Raw genomic sequence first — 17882 nt, 5'->3', positions numbered from 1 at the left:
CGAAAAGCATGATATCTCATTTCATTTCTGGTCAGTTGTTGCAGTGCGGGTTGTTTGATCTCGTTTCCACTGAGCAAAAAATTGATGGCGTGGGCTCTGCACGTGAGGCTTTCGCCGTAAAGCTCGGCCTATGACTCAGAATTTTACCTCCGGTCCGGCTCACGAAACGCGCACTAGTTAGCGCGAGCGCTCATCCAGAAGTCCATTCAACCAACAGGTTCTGACTAAATCTGTAAAAAAAAACTTTTGGCCGCGCCAATCATACTGCATGACAAATCCGCGCAACACTTCGTTTCTAAGAAAGCAGTCCTTTAATATTGAATAAAAAACAGTACTGTGTCTTCTGATTCTCAGTCGTGATTGTGCGTGTCAGTGTTTGTCATTGGGGCTTTACGAAGCACTCAACTGTTTAGGCTATATGGCGTCGTTTGCCTTTACCCATGACAGAAAGGGCGGGCACCGAAGGCAACCGAACTCCGTGCCTTCAGTTTTCCAGACGCTAAGATTGCATACTATACTATTGGTACCCTCACCAGTCCCGTGAACCTACACGTGCTGAACCATCCCTTCTTTTCCATCAGAACAGGTAAACGGAGTTCTGAATGAGATCTCACAATGGCGTCGCAAGTTATCATTTGAACAACGCATCAGATGCGCAAGGAAGTCGCAGAAAAGCAAAATAAACGGACCGTGTCTACCTTAAATTGCCGTTCATCCAAGGTGACTCAGATAAAAGTTAGCCCGCGCTTTCCCAGCATTGGCGAGTGTATTTCGCGCACAGCCACAATTACAACGGCACTTGAAGGACCAGTCAAAGGCCAACGTGGTGAAAACAACGCTAACCATTACCGATCACACATTCGTGAGATCATGACTGCAGAAGATACCTCTCTGGGGACGAGAATGTCTTGTCAGGGGACGAGGAGTGGCTCCAGCACCGCACGCAGCACGGGCTTCACTGGATTGTTTGAGAATCATTCCGCTGGGCTTCTCGCTCGCCCGACCTGTCGCCCTGGATTTCATGCTGTTACGGCGCGCGGCGTGTCTGTCGACTGCCGCGGGTCACATGCTGCTTTTTTTTGCTGCAATGCGAGAGTGCGATTTCTGCTACGTTTGGCGCGCCGGGACGATCGAGGGGGGGGGGGGGGGCGCCCTTTGAAATACGCCAACCCAGTCAGAGGGAAACAAGCATCCATACGAATATTCAGGCATCGGACCCCGTCGGAGGGGGACGGGCATTCAGGCAGTCGCCGTGTTGGGGGACCCTATCGGTCCAACGCGCAGGCGACTGGGCGCTAGACGAGTACGCCTCTTCAACATGTAAGCCCGGTGAAGGAATTGGCGCCATCCCTTCGGCGAAAATAAATAATAATCCCGGATGTCCATGCATCATCGTGATTTCAAGGCTTTATGCGGGGAAGGCACGCCGAAACGCTATGCAAAGAGTGCCGCAAGAGCGCATTGAGGATCACTAAATGTTTCAAACATGCTTGGTGCGGGGGTTTGCAGCGGATAGGGGTACATGAAGAGGCCATTTTGGAGATAGCAGAGGGCAGTGGTGTTCTGTTGGCTTCCTAGGGTAATCACTTCGCCAATCGCATTTTCCCTGAATAAGAATATTTTACATTAATTCCAGCCCGTCCGTCAGACACCACAACACTTTTCGTCACATAGCCTGAAATAGAACCCTGATCCTTGCAATTTACTTCAGCAATGGCCAGACATGAACTGCTCCCCCAGCTCCAATTTTCGGAATGGAACCATAAGTACGTTCGTTCTGTAAGTCCGTTACAAATTCAGTTGCCTTTTGAACGGTTGGGTGCATACTTGTTACTACATTACCGCATATGTGCAAGAACTGTGGATGATACGGTCCAGGGGCGCAGAATGGTTGGCAGCGAGATTACCAACAAAGAAAGCATGCCGCATCATCTGTCAATGTTCTATTTTTCCAAAACTTGGCCGTGGGAGTGAAAATTTTCGGCTCACACCATCATCAGGTCATAAGATCAAACATCCAGACACGGTATCAACACAGCTTAAGTGCACTCCACCGCTAAACCCTAACACTGAAGAAGATCGCTCCTGGGACATAACCAGCAAAAACCAAACCGAAGCCGACGGGAGAAGGTCTAGCTCAGCCATATCGGCTGATCGGAGCTTGAGACAGAACAAGAATATAGATACAATTATGCAACTCTGTTCCTATAGCACAATACACTGTCACGTTCTCCCAAAGATCAAAACTTCGCTAGTCCACACGTCCACATTTCATGCCACGTCTTTGGCACCGTTTAAACCACTCCCATTAAGTAGGCGTGTTGCTAAAGCTACAGCAGTGCACTGACGCCAGAGAAAACAAGCTCGCTTAGAAAGGTCATTTGGAAATGTAAGCACAGCACGCGCACGCACCGCCGCACGCAGGTAGCAGCGCTGCTGGTGATCGCAACACCGGACATCTGCCCAGCCGGCTCCCGCCGCACTCTACATGAACATCATCATGCCCATGAAGCCGGCGGCGGCGGCAGACGCGGCGTGGCCGGCCGCGCCATTGCCACGCCCGATCGTCAGCTGAAAGCGAACACGATGTGACGTCAGACCACGCTGACGACATGGCCGGCTGCCGGCATGGCGCACCATCAGAAACGGCCACGCGAAGGGACATACAACCCGGCCGCGAATTCTGCTCCAGAGAAACGTCTAATCAAATGGCAAACGTCAGGTTGGAGTGAAAACCAGGTCAGGTTTGGCTGATCTTCACACGCTTAGACACATATGATTTGTGCATACATGTGAAAGGACGAGCCAGCATCATGTTGGCATCAGTTACCACGCATCCAGCGTCAATTAATTAGGCCAAAGCATGGAAGGCTTCAGCCCCTCGGCCCTCAGACAATGCCAAGTCAACTCCGTCCCATCAAAATCTCGCTGACGTGATATCCCCTCACCCATTTATCCTCGTATGACTTACTCATGGACGAAAGGCGCCTATAGACATGGGTGGGACACACAGACACCCGCTACTGAAAACCAACCATCGTCAGCTGATCTGACCGCGAACTGTATGTCACGAAGGTGGAGTTTTAACACAAAAAGAATCTACACGCAAGAGGGACTACAAACACCGGCCACGGCAACCACAATCTGAACGGAAATCTGCCCGCGGTAAAACGTACACGAATAGCCGTTGGCCTAGGCTCCCGAAGCTGAGCTCACCGTGAACTGGTGCGTGGCGGCGCGGCCGGAAGCGTCCGTGCTCTCGCACACGAACAGGCCCGAGTCGGACTCCTCAGTCGGCTGAATCTGCGCGGAAGAACACAGTACGAGCGTGAACGTGAAGTGCTGTCCGCCTTTGGCATTCAGTCACATGTGGCTGAATGCTACCATAGCTTGGCTACCATATATTGGTACCATACCGCTACCATAGCTTGGCACGGCTCACAACGTAACAACGCGCGGTCGCCGACATCCCCACGTCAAGTTGTGAAAAGCGCGTGCAAGCATGAACATGCGCTACAGTCATCCAGGGTCTGCTGGCTTACCAGCATCTGGAGTGATGACAAAAAGAGCGGATTATGCTTAGGTCCTTGCCTGATACGAGCACGCTGTTCAGGTTCCGGCAGCGACAGCACTTTGGTGGACGCATCACACCCACGCTACTCACATTATTGGTGTCATCAGTTTGTGAGGAACAATGGCGCCGCCAAGGTGGGCCAATGGGGCTTCGGCCCACCCCTCGCCGCCGTCAGGTTTGAGCACAGGTTTTTACCACCACACTATTGAATATAATTCCGGAATCAGGATAACTATTTTGGTTTTAAATCTCATAGCCGCTACCATAGCTTGGGCAGGAGCATGTATTGCTCACCAGCGATAATTTGGAAGCAAAGCCAGTGGATAGCCGAGTGACTATCCACTGGCTTGTGCCAGCGATGTGCGCCAAATAAGAGTCGATCGGCACGGGCACAGCCTGCTTCACCTGACACTGTCATGTGTGTCACGTGTCGTGTATGTGCGTCAGCGACACCGATGCCGGCTAGCGGCGATTCACCGTCAGCACGCAGGCGGTTAGATAGAGGGCCGAGGGCCCCCCGACAGAAAACTAAAATTTAGCGCGATACGCTCTCGCCGAGCCCCGAAGCGCTCCCTTCAACGGAATGTTTCACGGTGCAAGGTATTAAAGCATGCGTCAGACATGATGACATAAGCTCAGTAATAACTATCGGTATACTTTTAAAAGCAAAAGTCTGCTCTAGACCACAAAATGCCTCTGTTGAGTAAATACACTCCTCAATATATCATTGCTTGATTACGTTATCGTATCTCCCGACACACTAATTGAGAGCCAATTAACGGACCTTGTACTTGGAAATCGTGCTCATGAACGCCAGATATGAACGGCTCGGCAAACACATTTGTCTTGGCTTTGATCCCCGTATGACTGATGTAATGGTAGGATTTCACTGTTATCATGACGTCACGGATGCCTGAGTGACCACAGAATGGCCTCGCCGAAATACTCTGCACATCTTTGCGGGCGTGTGGCTCAGAAACTAGAGGGGCTTAGTTCTTAAGAAGGACAGGGCTGTGAACTGCACCGAATGATCTTTAAGACGGCTATTGCAGTTAAAAACCCCATACAAATGTGGAACACTCTTTTCACGAGAATCTAGGCTGCGCCCGTGCTAGGCCCAGCTGACAGCAGCACAACGCCATGCCGAAGGCTGCGCCAAACTGGCAGTGACTCAGCATCCAACACATCGCAAATGCATCAACACGTCAGCTCCATTATGACATGAGATGCGGATCCGACCAATAGATAGAGGCGGCCAACAGAGAGAGGCCCGCGATCATCATGTAGCCTTCCTCCGTTCGCACCGCGGCTATCGCTGCCGGCCTAAGTGATGACGTCACGGAGGCTGACTGGTGGTAACTCACCATCATCACGTAGGCTCCACCGTTCACGTTGAGGTGGTACCGAGGCTCGTTGACTGTCAGCTGGGCACCCCGCGCCAGCTCGCGTTTTCGGCCACCCTCTGAAATCCAGCAGCAGCCGGTCACTCACGTACGAGTACAACACGGGGATCGCAGTGGCAGGTAACACACCGAGGTGGAGGCTGCATATCAAAATTCTGGGATCGGTCGTAAATTACGTCCACGCATCTTTTCACACCCTTTTCAACCCTTCCAACTTATCCCCAAATATGCACTAGGCACGCTAGGTGAAACCTGTCCTAGTTACGCAGTGTTAGGTGCACCCTTCGTTTGAGCTCTAATTGTGCTAGACACGCAATACAAAAAATGCGCATTTTTTGTCAAAAGCGAGAACCAACAGCATCCCGATTTAGGCTTGTGCTTTGTGTATACGTATTTTAGCATGGGTTGCGACAATATCTGAGCGTAACGTTACGTTGGCTGAAACCTCCCTACAATCCTTGTTCCGTTTCCGTTAGGTCCATCAAAACTCCTTCTCCATCCACGCGAGACTAGGTCACCATCCACACACACGCACACACGCGCACACGCACACGCACGACACACGCACACGCACACGCACACACACACACACACACACAAAATATATATATATATAATATATATATATATATAGATATATATTAGTAAAAATAGTTTTGCCTTACTTCAGTCGTCATGCTTTATTTGTATTCACCGTTAAAAGCTATTTTACGGAGAGCAATACAAAATTGTCATTCTTAAACCAAAACACACAACATATATACATATATATATATATATATACATATATATATATATATATATAATGTATTATATGCACACACCCACACCACACACACACACACCACACACACACACACACCATATATATAATATATGTATATATATATATATATATATATATATATATATATACATATATATAGTAAAAATAGTTTTGCCTTACTTGTCGCAGGTCGCATATTGATCAATTTCTCACTTATGTTAGCATCCAACGTTCTAACATAAAGTTTGCGAAGGAGTAGGATGACATTGGCCTTTACGTTTCCTTGATGTGCGATTTCGACAGTTCAATACACATTTTAAACCTCCGTTAATAGAAAGTCGACGTTCACTGGCCTTGGTATGAACTTTTTCTCATTCATTACCGACGTTTTTGTGAAAATGGCCATTTCCAGAGCTTTTTGCTTCAGCTCCAACTATGAATCCTTTTGTTCCGCACTTGAATCGGTTCAAATCATTCTTTCAGGGCAACGGTTTCCCGGATTCAATCTTTAATAATGCAATGAAGAGCTTCTTGGATGCAAAATATGTAAAAGCTACAACCGTTCATAAAGTCTTAAAACTAGGAAGTATTTGGTGCTGCCCTCTTTTGGAAAACGGTCGATACAAATGAGAAAGGAGCATATTCGCCAAAAAAACCGCCACTGAATATCATGGAGTCCTGCATATCCTTGGCAAATCATAATGTGGCCTTTGCGCCTGATTTCTATATTTTCCAAGCTGTCATGTTTACGAGCAGAGAGGTCGAGTTGAATCAATTAAGTGTGATCGTTGCCATGTCTAGAGATGTCGGTTAAATATAACTGTCCTGATGATGATACGCAATATACCGAAAAGTTGAAACGCCATCAAAGTTTGCTGCTCCGTACTACCCGAGGGTGTTTTATGCATGAGGTTATATACATATATATATATATATATATATATATATATATATATATATATACATCGGGTGACGGGCAGAGGCGCCGGCACACAGGGCGCCCTCCGCTGGAAGGTCACCTATTCGCCGATGGGGATGCACGAGCACACTCACCCTGCTTGTACCACACGACTTGTCCGGACGGCGGCACGTAGCACTGAAGGCTGACCTGGCCGCCCGGCTGCGATTGGCTGATGGACGAGGTGCTAACCCCTCCAGTGCTGCTGCTACTGCTGCTGCTGCTGGAGCTGCTGCTGCCACCCCCGCTGGACCAGCTGGAGCCCCCGACGCCGAACATTGTGTCTGTCGGCGGCACAGTACGGACGTATCACGCGGCGTGACATGGTGCCATCCACTTGGGGGATAGGGGAGTCCCACATTGCCAACTACATTCGAAAATCGACCGCACCACTACACGTGGCGCGACTTTGACATGCGGCGCATTCAAATCGACAGTTCAAAGGAAATTGCGCCGTTGCTGCGCCAGCACAAGCTGGCCGCCCTCTCCTGTGCCGCAGCCGCTGCAGCAGATCCGCCTCTCGCCGCTGAACTTATCACACCTCGGTTTGACAAAGCTGACAAAGGCTACAATGGGCAGGGCAGGTCCAGGCTCCTGCGCACACGTATCCGCCCACGTGTAATCTGAGCACAGGACACGTACTCTGACCGCTGGGCGGTACCTTTCCCGGCCGCGCGGCCGACGGGACCGGCGCGGCCTGGGGTTCCCCAGCAGGCTACCGCGGTGGCCACCTGGCAAGGCGGGCAAGCGCGACCTTGAAATCCGACCGCGTGGAACCGGCGCGGTCTGCAGAGGATGTGGTCCATTGGCCGGTCCGCACAAGCAAACCGACCGCAGGACATGCGCGGCTGAGTCACGGGGAGGGGGGGGGGGAATCCTGCCACGGACGGTGGTCACGAGTTCAAGCTCGTGGACAGGCTGGCCGCGCCGATCCTGATGGAGGGAAACACTGCATACAGCTCCTCGCCCGCCGCGTATTGTACTCGCATGGCTACACTGATATGCTAAGAGCGAATATCGTAGAAACGTTGTTGCCAGAATACCTCTAATTCGCCTCGTGTCCCGTACCCAAAACTCCCTCCCACTCGTCCATGTTGTGATGAAGCTCTCGCGGATATTCCAGAACACTCGAGCAGCGCCGCTGTCTAAGCTGCCGCGCACCGGGCGCGGCTGACAATACCTGGCAGGAAAGGCGCGCCACAAAACCATACAAACATACTATCCTCGTATTCCTGTGTCTTTTTGACGTAGGGACACTTCGGTGCTGGAATTGTCAGAATTCGCACTCCGGCAGGCATGCTCTCCGTGCACATATCGTCAGAACAAAACTTACCTTAGCGAGCGACCGTCACAGTAACACAATAACAATAACACACATCAGCATAACACAACTGACTTCAGCGCGCGTCCGTCACAATAACACATCAATAACACATAGTAACAATTACTCCCAATAACAACGCGCAGGAACAATAATCCGCAGCAACCATAACACGCAGTAACAATACACACAATAACAACACACAGTAGCCACAATTCACGGCAATTATAACACACACTAACCATAACACACAGCAGCAATCCACACATTAACCATAACACACAGTAACAATCATGCACAGTAACCATACAGTACTTACCGCACACAGACGTCGGCTACACAGCCCATCAGCTGTTTCTGCTGACCCAACACAGCTGGCACACCAAGTCCACACCGGACACACTCTGGCCCAGCTCAGTAGCACTCACCGTCCGCAGATGTTCCGGCCGCCAGCAGCAGCACCAGCACGCCGAAGCACAGCCGCCCCATTCTGCTGCGTCACAGCTTCTCGCGTCCCTCCCCTCCCGCGCAGCCGCACTGGGCGCGCTAGCGTCACCGTTGCTGCGTCACACCTGATGACGTCACAGCCACCTGCCGGCGGCCGGCCGAAGGGGTTTCCGCCAGGGCCGGGCCGCTCCGCTGAGCGGACGCGTCGGCCGGACGAAAACACGGTGCAGGCGCGGGAGGGGAGCGAGGCGTGCAAATACCACTCCGCGGAGGCGAGCGCACACGGCGGGACCAGCGCAAACACAGAGCCCGCCGCCGACTCACCGCCAGGGGCTGTCCCGCAGCACCGCAGTCCGCCGTCATTTAGGCGATTATCCACAGAGCACGACTCCCAGTCTGAAACTTACAGCTCCGGGCACGCAGCACGCAGCCCACAGCCGGGCATTCACAGGCCAGCGTCGCCATAGGGGGGCACAGCCCAGGCAGCACGTCAGTAGGCTCATGACGCAGCACCCAATCGAAATGGTCTGTGTTCATAGAGCGGTAACGCAGACCTGGCTGGTGAGATCTAAGCGCGCTTACTAATCCACGCATGCGTAAGTTTGCATGTGAGTCATGCGGGTCTCCCAGTACAGGAGAGACGTGCATAAATCGTGTCGCACGATGCATTTATGAGTAGAGGTGCAGCCAAGGGAAACTTCCCCCCCCCCCCCCCACCGCCTCGCCTTAGACACAGATTTTATTCATTTTTCGCCACAGATACTTCCGACAAAACGCTAAAAATCGGCGTTATGCGTCCGTCGCCAAGATCCGCTACCTCCTCCCCCCTAAGAAAATCCTGGCTGGTCACCTGTGTATGCGTAGCCAGCGTCCATAGTGGCCACAGCACCGACCGCGGTCGCACAACGACGACGACAGTGGCGACGTATGAGCTTTATGTTATGCTAGCCATGTACATATCGACGTGAAAACGCAATTGGCCATTTTCCGTCAGGAACAATCGAATAATGCCGGAAACCGCAAACCTACGAAAATGAAGACTGTCAATACGTACAAACACACTTGTCGCGTGGAAAAGCAAAATGACTAGTGAGATCCATCTCATGATTTGAATCTCATTATATCAACTCTGCTGACCTCCGGATGAGGTCAGTCGACTACAATCCAGAACACATCGATGATTCTCAGGATACCATACAACGCACCTAACATAAAACCGTCAATATCTGCAACTATCTTATTAAGTATTACGGTCGAATTATTCAGAGGGCACATCAAATCCCATCAAAAGAAACCATTGCATATGAATGCAACCATTCTATGGTGTCTAAGACGGAGCGACCATTCTGCCGAAGTTACTGGGTCAAGGTCAAGCTTCAACTTTAAGGTCAGATCGAAGTCTACCCAGCCAAAGGGCATTGGGAACGCTGGGATTTACTCTAAACGCATAGAAAGTAAACGCAAGCAAAAAATATTCAGTGTACTTAAGCTAACGTAAAACAGAAAGCAGTCATCCGTCTTGACCACCGCAGCGTTTTATTCTTGTTTGCGTGCGGTGAGGTTCATTTGTGCTTTACACGGGTGCCACATTAACCACCTGAAAATCAATCGAGCTGATCCTGTCATTCTAGAGTTTACACTGACAGCCGGAACGTGAAATCGCGTCAGACGCATGAAAGCTCGAAACATATTCAATGATGTACTGGAGAGAGAGAAAAAAAACTAACTATTGCTCGTTTTTGGTGGGTCTGGGAGTCACCTTACATACAAATGCATCAGATGATATTTTACCAACCACACAAACTGTTTGCTTCATTGGCGGAGGGATCAGTTTTCATTAAGGGGGCTAGTTCCACCTTAGGTTGAGAGTTATTCAAAACCGCTGTGCTTACTTCGTCTTGCCAATTCAGCGTTAGAAATACTAAACGCCGTCGACAACAAGCAATTTGCAAGAAATGGATTATATCGAATGACATTGGCATACCAGGCTAGCCCACAAGAGGGCAAAACACAAATTATTTCGCCTTATTATTCTCATGTTTTCAAGGCTAAGACGAATCACATCCCTATTTGTGAGACCACGAAAACTGTAGCAGCCCATCGGGCGGGACTTCTCGGGATTTCTCCTAATGACTTACACTGGAATCGATTAGCTGATCGATTTATGGATACCCGTCAAAATGGGGGAGGCAGTTCGGTAACCTCTCAAAGATTGAAGAATTCCCTCTCAAACATTCTGTGTTCGCTTACGCGAGTCAGTTACCAGGGCAGAATGCGCGATATTCCTTTTGGCTCCACTTGTCTCTGTACCTGTTACGTTTCGGCGCCACGCACAATATTGAAAATGCGAACAGATCATTGTAATGCTAGACACTAGAGTAGCCGTAGACAGCTGTCATCGACATATTTGGCTTCCATTCATATCGCATGTCAAACGTCCTCGATGTGGGTAACTATAGAATATTTTTCATTCAATTTAAGTGCCCCAAAGAACTTCATGTACCTCTGCTTAAGTCGTCAGGCGAGATCTCAGCCGAGAGTCCTGATTTCCAGTTGATGTGCTGACCCGCTGCTGTTTATCCTATACTTAGGGGTGCTACTTAGGTTGCCGAATGCGTTTACCCGGCCTCGGGCGGCAGTTTTGAACGGGTGGAAAGAATGAGAAATTATGTAAGAAGTTATGAGAGTATTATAATCATGTCTAATTTGACAATCTTTCGTAGACCTGGTCATTGATGGATTTACGCGACTTTTGGCAGGGAATATTTTGGATGGGCACACTAGACCGGATCGGATTTGGCGCTTGTCAAAAGAGAAGATCGAGGGATTAATTCTATTCAAAATTAATATAATGAAATGACATGTAACTGGAACCAAGAATGTCATATACCACCTGCCCAGTTTTGCCGTCCAGACCGTCAGCAGGTGCGCTCGATAATATCTTGCGTATTTAAATCTGCATACACAGAATGCGACATCAGCTTTCAAAAACTAAGTAGCGAAGTTGCCGATGTAAATAGCAGGTGTGGCGTGAGATGACATGAGAGGTGAGATATTCTCTGGATGCGTTTGCTGTGGCGATATTTGTTGGCATTGTCTATGGAGCAGGACTTGCGTGTGCCGACCGAGCCGCTGGTTTTCAGACATCAGCAGGCGTAGTACCTGCAGGAAATGGCAGGGGGGGCGGGGGGTGACGCGATAGGCGCCATGTGTGCTGAGTAAACGGCACGCATGGCCGCGGCCTACGGCTCATGCAAGTCAGTGCGGTGATGCACTGCATGGGCCAGGTGTCAGTCACCCGACCAATGCCCAGCATCCGGCCGGCACAATCGGCACATCGAGAGCAGCTCACGTGAACGGAACCGGATGCAGAATTGGCTGAGAGCCATAAAAAGGATTGCAGTGGAAATGCACGTGAGATATCACCTTATGCATGTATTGCCCCTGCAAATACACAGACATGCATGTGCACATACATACCTATGTACAGCGTATATGTATATATATATATATATATATATATATATATATATATATATATATATACCATATTTGTGTGTGTGTGTGTGTGTGTGTGTGTGTGTGTGTGTGTGTGTGTGTGTGTGTGTGTGTGTGTGTGTGTGTGTGTGTGTGTGTGTGTGTGTGTGTGTGTGTGTGTGTGTGTGTGTGTGTGTGTGTGTGTATCTTCGTATATATTCATGTATAAATACATTGCTACCTCACATGTTCGAACGGCCTGGACGGTTGCATGCCCCGCGCCAGGGATGTAGTTTCTTAGTCATTTCAGGGAAGGTTTCAGACCCCCCCCCCCTCCCCCACTTGAGCTTCACCCCACACCCCCAGCTTTGAGAAGACACTGGGTCAAATCCGGGGAGAAACCCGCTTTTGGCGCATTTCGGGGGCAGATTTCTCCCTTTTTTAGCTGTTCACCTCCCCCCACACAAACACTCATCTTGCGAATTACGGTGCGCAGTTGTGCGTATGCTAAAAAGAGGCTTCGAAATTGCGATAATGCATTCTTACCGGTGGACAGGCATCATTAAAGAACCACTTTTTCCAATGCTGGCATACGTTAACCTGAACTCAAATTTTCTGGAACGGACAAAAAGGTTCACAGATCAGACACGGATTAGAAAGTCGATTGTCACATCTGCTCTTCGTTAGCTCGTGTCCCAGGGCCCGTGTTTTCCAGCCACCACACAGCCCCGTACTGTGACTGGCATCGCGTAAGTTTGATAGCCGTCGGCCATTGCCGACTCCAAATGAGGAAAGCATGATGGGCATACACTTCCTGAGCGTGTGCCGCTGCACCTTTGGTACCTTTAGTACCTGGGCGTGTACCATCGCTCCTATAGTACCTTTGGTACCTGGGCGTGTGCCACCGCACCTTTGGTACCTTTGGTACCTGGGCGTGTACTGCCGCACCTTTAATACCTTTAGTACCTGAGCATGTACCGCCGCTCCTTTGGTACCTCTGGTACCTTGGCTGTGCCTCCGCACCTATGGTGCCTTTGGTACCTGGGCGGGTGCCGCCGCAACTTTGGTACCATTGGTACCTGGGCGTGTACTGCGGGACCTTTGATGCTTTTGTTGCCTGGGCGTGTGCCGCTGCACCTTTGGTACCATTGGTACCTGGGCGTGTGCCGCCGCACCTTTGGGACCTTTGGTACCTGGGTTTGTACCGCCGCACCGTCACACGTTTCGTACCAACGCTCGATGGGCGCGTTGCCGAACGATGATTATACGTGGTGAATAACACATGGCTGGCTCTGTATGGAGCGCCAGAGACTTGCTTCTAACTAAGTACATGTGCATTACTGTTCTGGAATAATTGTTTCGAAAACTTTTCCCTATTTGCTTTTTGCCCTGCTGATATGACGACCGGAATGACGAGTCGCGACAGTCTCGCGGACGTGGCCCTCACTAGTCGAAGGCGCCTCTTGCGTTGAGAGCTTGCCGTCCAACTTCGATGCAGCACGACTGGCCATAAAGAGAGCAATTCCATGACAGTGTTAACTGGATAGACTGTCGACAGATAGCTCTCTTCACAGTCGCAGCGTTTTAGTCTGCTGTACAGTCACCCGTCTCCGTTGGCGGCGATTGTTCCGTCTTGACCGCCTGCGGGCTTTGGAAGAGGCAGCGCGATTGTTCCGTCTTGACCGCCTGCGGGCTTTGGAAGAGGCAGCAATCCCGGGGGTAGCACCCTCCCTCGGCGATTTCAGCGGAACACTTACATACTACATGTTGGACCTTGCATGCTGCACTGACACACAAACAATGGGAAAACAGACACTCTCTTTCTGGGCTGCGCGCCAGGTACGAACGGTGGGGTAAAAGCTGAATGTTATCGGGTACCTGTTGCACCTGAACAAACCCTCGCGGGACTATAATCGCAAGCTGTGGCATACGCGACATACGCGGCATCGTACGCATTTCGTCATGCGGAGTGAAGGAGATGATCTGTTACACCGCATATTGGGTGTCGTTACGAATTTCACAAGCTGTTCAAGTCGCTACCGTGCAAGCCTGGGTGCTGCTACCCTGCTTGGTATCAGTTACTGCAACCCCGCATTCAGGTGTCGCGTCGGTGGGAGTCATCTGGCATTTGGACCGGTGACTCACCCGGGGCTTTAAGTTTCAGCTATGACGTCATGAACCAGGTCGGGGCGTGCGGCGGTGTGCAACAGCCATGGTGCTGGGCACGTCGAGAAGATGGGGTCGTATTTGCATGCGCCTCGCAGGCGAAAACGGCCGGTCCCATTTGGAGATATCCGGGTTCACGTTCGGGTTCCGGTTCGGGTTCGGGTGGGCTCTTCGTGGGCCCGGCTGTGGGGCAAAGACATAGAGCCATTGCAGTTTCGATGACTGTGTTCTGTTGAATGCACGAAGCCGTTTGCAACTTCTAGCTTTTGTGCGCATTGTGTCACAGATGTGCGCGTCGTATAGAAATGTTCGGTGAACGCAGCTCTCGGTTCTGATTCACAGTCGAAAAAACCTCCACCTAGTGCTGCCTTTCTCCCACGTGATGCGCGAGGAAGAGAGCTCGAGCTTGTCGGCAATGCAGACCTACCGAAGTACCCACAGGCCTTCGTCCCCACCTCGCGGCACCGCCACCGCTCACACGATACGGAGACCCACCAAAAATACCCTCACCACTCACCACACACCGGTGCCACTGGTGCCGGCGGCGCTGTGAGCCCGACTGGTGCGCCGGTAGCACCAGACGCGCACTTATGGCGCCGCGCCGCGCGCGCCCCGGCCGTATGCAGCGGCACGGGCCTGGGCGTGGTTCAATGGCCGTTTGTCTTCACAGCAGGACGCGGCCGGCGTATGGGGCCGCCGGTGGCAGGACGCCCCGGGGCATACCGTCCCTGCAAACCGGCAGACATGAATATAGCGAGCGGGCCGGGGGCCACGACGCGACGCGGCGCCCGCATCGGGCGGCGCGCTAATGCTGCCGCGTCAGCGTCGGCGGGGGGGGGGGGGGACACCCGCAGGTCGCAGGCACGCTCGTGACGGCTCTGTGTCGGGCGGCCTGCCAGCGCCGCCGAGGCTGACTTGCGTTGTTCCAGTTGCTGCTTCAGCGCATGCAACCGAGTGATGCGTGGGGAAGCAATGAGCGATTTGCAGGTGTTAGTACATCGGTACGCGTTAGCGTCCGTGTCTTCTGCAACCATAAGTTTAGCAGCCTAATGCACGTTGCATATTCTACTTCTCGGTTTTAAAAAAAATGGTCGGAAATAGCCGGTGACGTTCCGGCTGCAAATGTGAGCTATCCCCACAGGTTGATAAACCAATTGTATGTCTCCAAGCAGTGCGCTGTCTCGTAACAACATGTTAATTCGTCTCGCTCGCTGAACGTACCTCACCCAAGAGCCTCTGTAAATGAACATTAGTCTGTTTCCTCAATCAAGCACTTTTATTAGCATGTTTCAAGCGCGCACTTATAGCAGCACATTACACTAGGTGGCGTTCGTCTACGGCTTTCGGTCCCCTAGCACTCGGTTGATCCTAGCTCCGGTGTATTCCAGCACGGCCACCTGTTGCTAACGGTGATAATATCTGTGCACGCAGCCGCACACTCACGCTGCTCACTTCCCACCCCGCTCCCCGCTGACGGCCGGCCGGTCTGCTCCAGCACGCTCACGCCGCTCACTTCCCACCCCGCTGCCCGCAGACGGCCGGCCGGTCTGCTCCAGCACGCTCACGCCGCTCACTTCCCACCCCGCTCCCCGCAGACGGCCGGCCGGTCTGCTCCAGCACGCTCACGCCGCTCACTTCCCACCCCGCTCCCCGCAGACGGCCGGCCGGTCTGCTCCAGCACGCTCCCGCTGCTCACTTCCCACCCCGCTGCCCGCAGACGGCCGGCCGGTCTGCTCCAGCATAACCACCTGTTGCTAACGGTGATCAGGATCGGCGCGCCACCGCAAGCTCTCCCTGCATACGAAGCGCCGTCTGCACGGCCGACTTCACCCAGTGCTCTCTCTCAATTGGTTCCATTTTTAGATTGGAGTGCGTGAGGTGCATGGCGCCTGATTCGAGTTAGCGAGCTGGGACGGGTATCTCGTTAGTCTGTATGTCCCCGGGTTACCCATGTCTCTATGGTTTCTAAACAGCCAAATAAAAACAAGATGCAATCTGTCCGGAAACTGAAGGGTCAGCTAGTGCTGAAAATAGGCATATAGTGCTGTCTCATAACCCCATGGCGGCTACAAAGCAGGGGCGTCACCAGTACGTGACATCATGGACGAATCGATAATCTTTGGGGACAAACTGATACTGTGGGCGGGCCACCCCGTTAAAGCACAGAATAACGGTCGGTGTTGCCAGGAGAGTCATGCGAGGACCAAAGCCTATACGCACAGCCCCTCCGCTAGTAACGCCCCTTCTCTGAGCAGCTCCAAATTCTCCCAGAGATGTGGCAGTCAGCAAACCAGGAGGGTCGACACAGTTCAGAGGAGGCGTTCCGCCTGGCCCGGAGACTGGTCCTACCTGACCCCGTCATGATCCCAATCAGTCCCACCTAGGTCCGATGGGAGCCGCACACAGACCCCATCTGATTTGGATGCAGCTGTGGCAGGATACACGCATGGCCCACATGCGGCATCCACCTGACAGCGACAAAGGTGTCAGCTGAATCCAACTCAGTTCCCACCTGGCTCCGCTTCATGGGCCACCTGACTATGGCGCGAGCTATACACAGATCCACCTGACCCCAACGCTGTCAAATGAAATCGATCCCCGGAACAGATGATCCAGTCCTCCAAAGCCCAACATTTCGATATCTAACGTGCAACATAGAGGTATAACGTTAATTGCAACATTGCAGTTTGAGAGATTCTTGCTCCCTCTCGAACTTCAACCATCCCCGAAATACGCACTACCCAGACCCGATATATCTCAGGGACAAAGGGCCGCCTGAGTTCGACGCAGCTGAAACACAGGTCCCACTCGGCTATAACGCTGCACACGTTGACAAAAATATCATCTGGCACAGAAGCATGGTTCTCTGTCTAATGCCAGCGGCACGGCTCTCAAAATCTCATTCCAAAAGCACGGTTCGCTCAGGTCTCACCAGATTTTGACGCTTCTCCATCCCAGTCCTCAAATCTTTCCGGAGCAGCTCATTATTAGCGCTAATCCGATTCCAACGTGGCTCAGACATGCACTTCACCTCCGCCTAACACGGCTCTGGAACTTCATCTCATCTCACCCTGTTCTCACACGTCCTTGTTCACTCACCCGACACGGCTCAGTCCCAGCCCTCGCATGGCCTCTACACGACCCCGTCTATCCCTCCTACCACGCCACGACCCGGTCTCAGTCCTCACCTGACCTCCGCACGACCCATCTGTCTTTCTGACCCCGACACGAGCCAATCCCAGCCCTCCTTTGACGCCAACGTGACCCAAACCGCCGCTCTGGCCGTACCACGACTCCATCCCAGTACCCACTTGACCTCTGCGCGACCCTGACGGCCCGTCTGACCCACACGCGACATTATCTCCGCCCCCACCTGACCTCTGCACTACCCCATCGGCCCGTCTGACCCCTCACACGACCTTTCCCCGTGCTCACCTGCCTCTGCACGTCTCCGTCCGTCTGGCCGCCTGGGCCGGTCCCGCTCCTCACCCCTCTCCGGCGGCGGCGCCACCGTCCGCCGCCACCGCCGCCGCCTCTCAGGGACAATGTATGCTCTGCGGCGGCGTCCAGCGCGCACCTACCATCCATCAGCACGTCACCAGCGGCGCATTTGCATGGGTCGCCGGCGTGCGGCCGCTGGCGCCGGGCCGCCGAACCCGCGGCATTACCATAGCCGGTACAGGCGGGCGGCCGGTGGTAGCGGGCCCGCGCCGCAGCCGCGACACGTGACGTCAGGGCTGGGGGCGGGGTCGACGGGGGACGGGCGGCGG

The 17882-nt window shown here is 52.4% G+C and overlaps 1 protein-coding gene across 1 annotated transcript; it reads right to left on the bottom strand.

The window, feature by feature from the left end:
* Positions 1 to 1924: 1924 nt before the first annotated feature.
* LOC119098616 (extracellular glycosidase CRH11) lies at positions 1925 to 8552 on the bottom strand. Its single transcript, XM_037221589.1, has 5 exons — positions 8451 to 8552; positions 6797 to 6985; positions 4939 to 5036; positions 3217 to 3303; positions 1925 to 2571 (listed from the first exon to the last, which is right to left on the bottom strand). Exons 1-5 carry the CDS (start codon positions 8509 to 8511, stop codon positions 2485 to 2487), a joined length of 522 nt encoding a protein of 173 aa, XP_037077484.1. The 5' UTR covers positions 8512 to 8552; the 3' UTR covers positions 1925 to 2484.
* Positions 8553 to 17882: the final 9330 nt, after the last annotated feature.

The sequence above is a fragment of the Pollicipes pollicipes genome, unplaced genomic scaffold (genome assembly GCF_011947565.3).
Source record: "Pollicipes pollicipes isolate AB1234 unplaced genomic scaffold, Ppol_2.1 Scaffold_4740;HRSCAF=5597_pilon_pilon_pilon, whole genome shotgun sequence".
NCBI lineage: Eukaryota > Metazoa > Arthropoda > Thecostraca > Pollicipedomorpha > Pollicipedidae > Pollicipes > Pollicipes pollicipes.
Note: the sequence above shows the minus strand (reverse complement) of the source record. Positions and strands in the feature narration are given on the sequence as shown.

Coding starts and splice junctions, on each gene's coding strand:
- LOC119098616 (XM_037221589.1), bottom strand. CDS start 8,511: ATGGGGCGGCTGTGCTTCGGCGTGCTGGTGCTGCTGCTGGCGGCCGGA. Junction 3,304..4,938: donor GTGGAGCCTACGTGATGATG/GTGAGTTACCAC, acceptor TCTTCCGCGCAG/ATTCAGCCGACTGAGGAGTC. Junction 2,572..3,216: donor CCGCCACGCACCAGTTCACG/GTGAGCTCAGCT, acceptor GTTCGCTTTCAG/CTGACGATCGGGCGTGGCAA.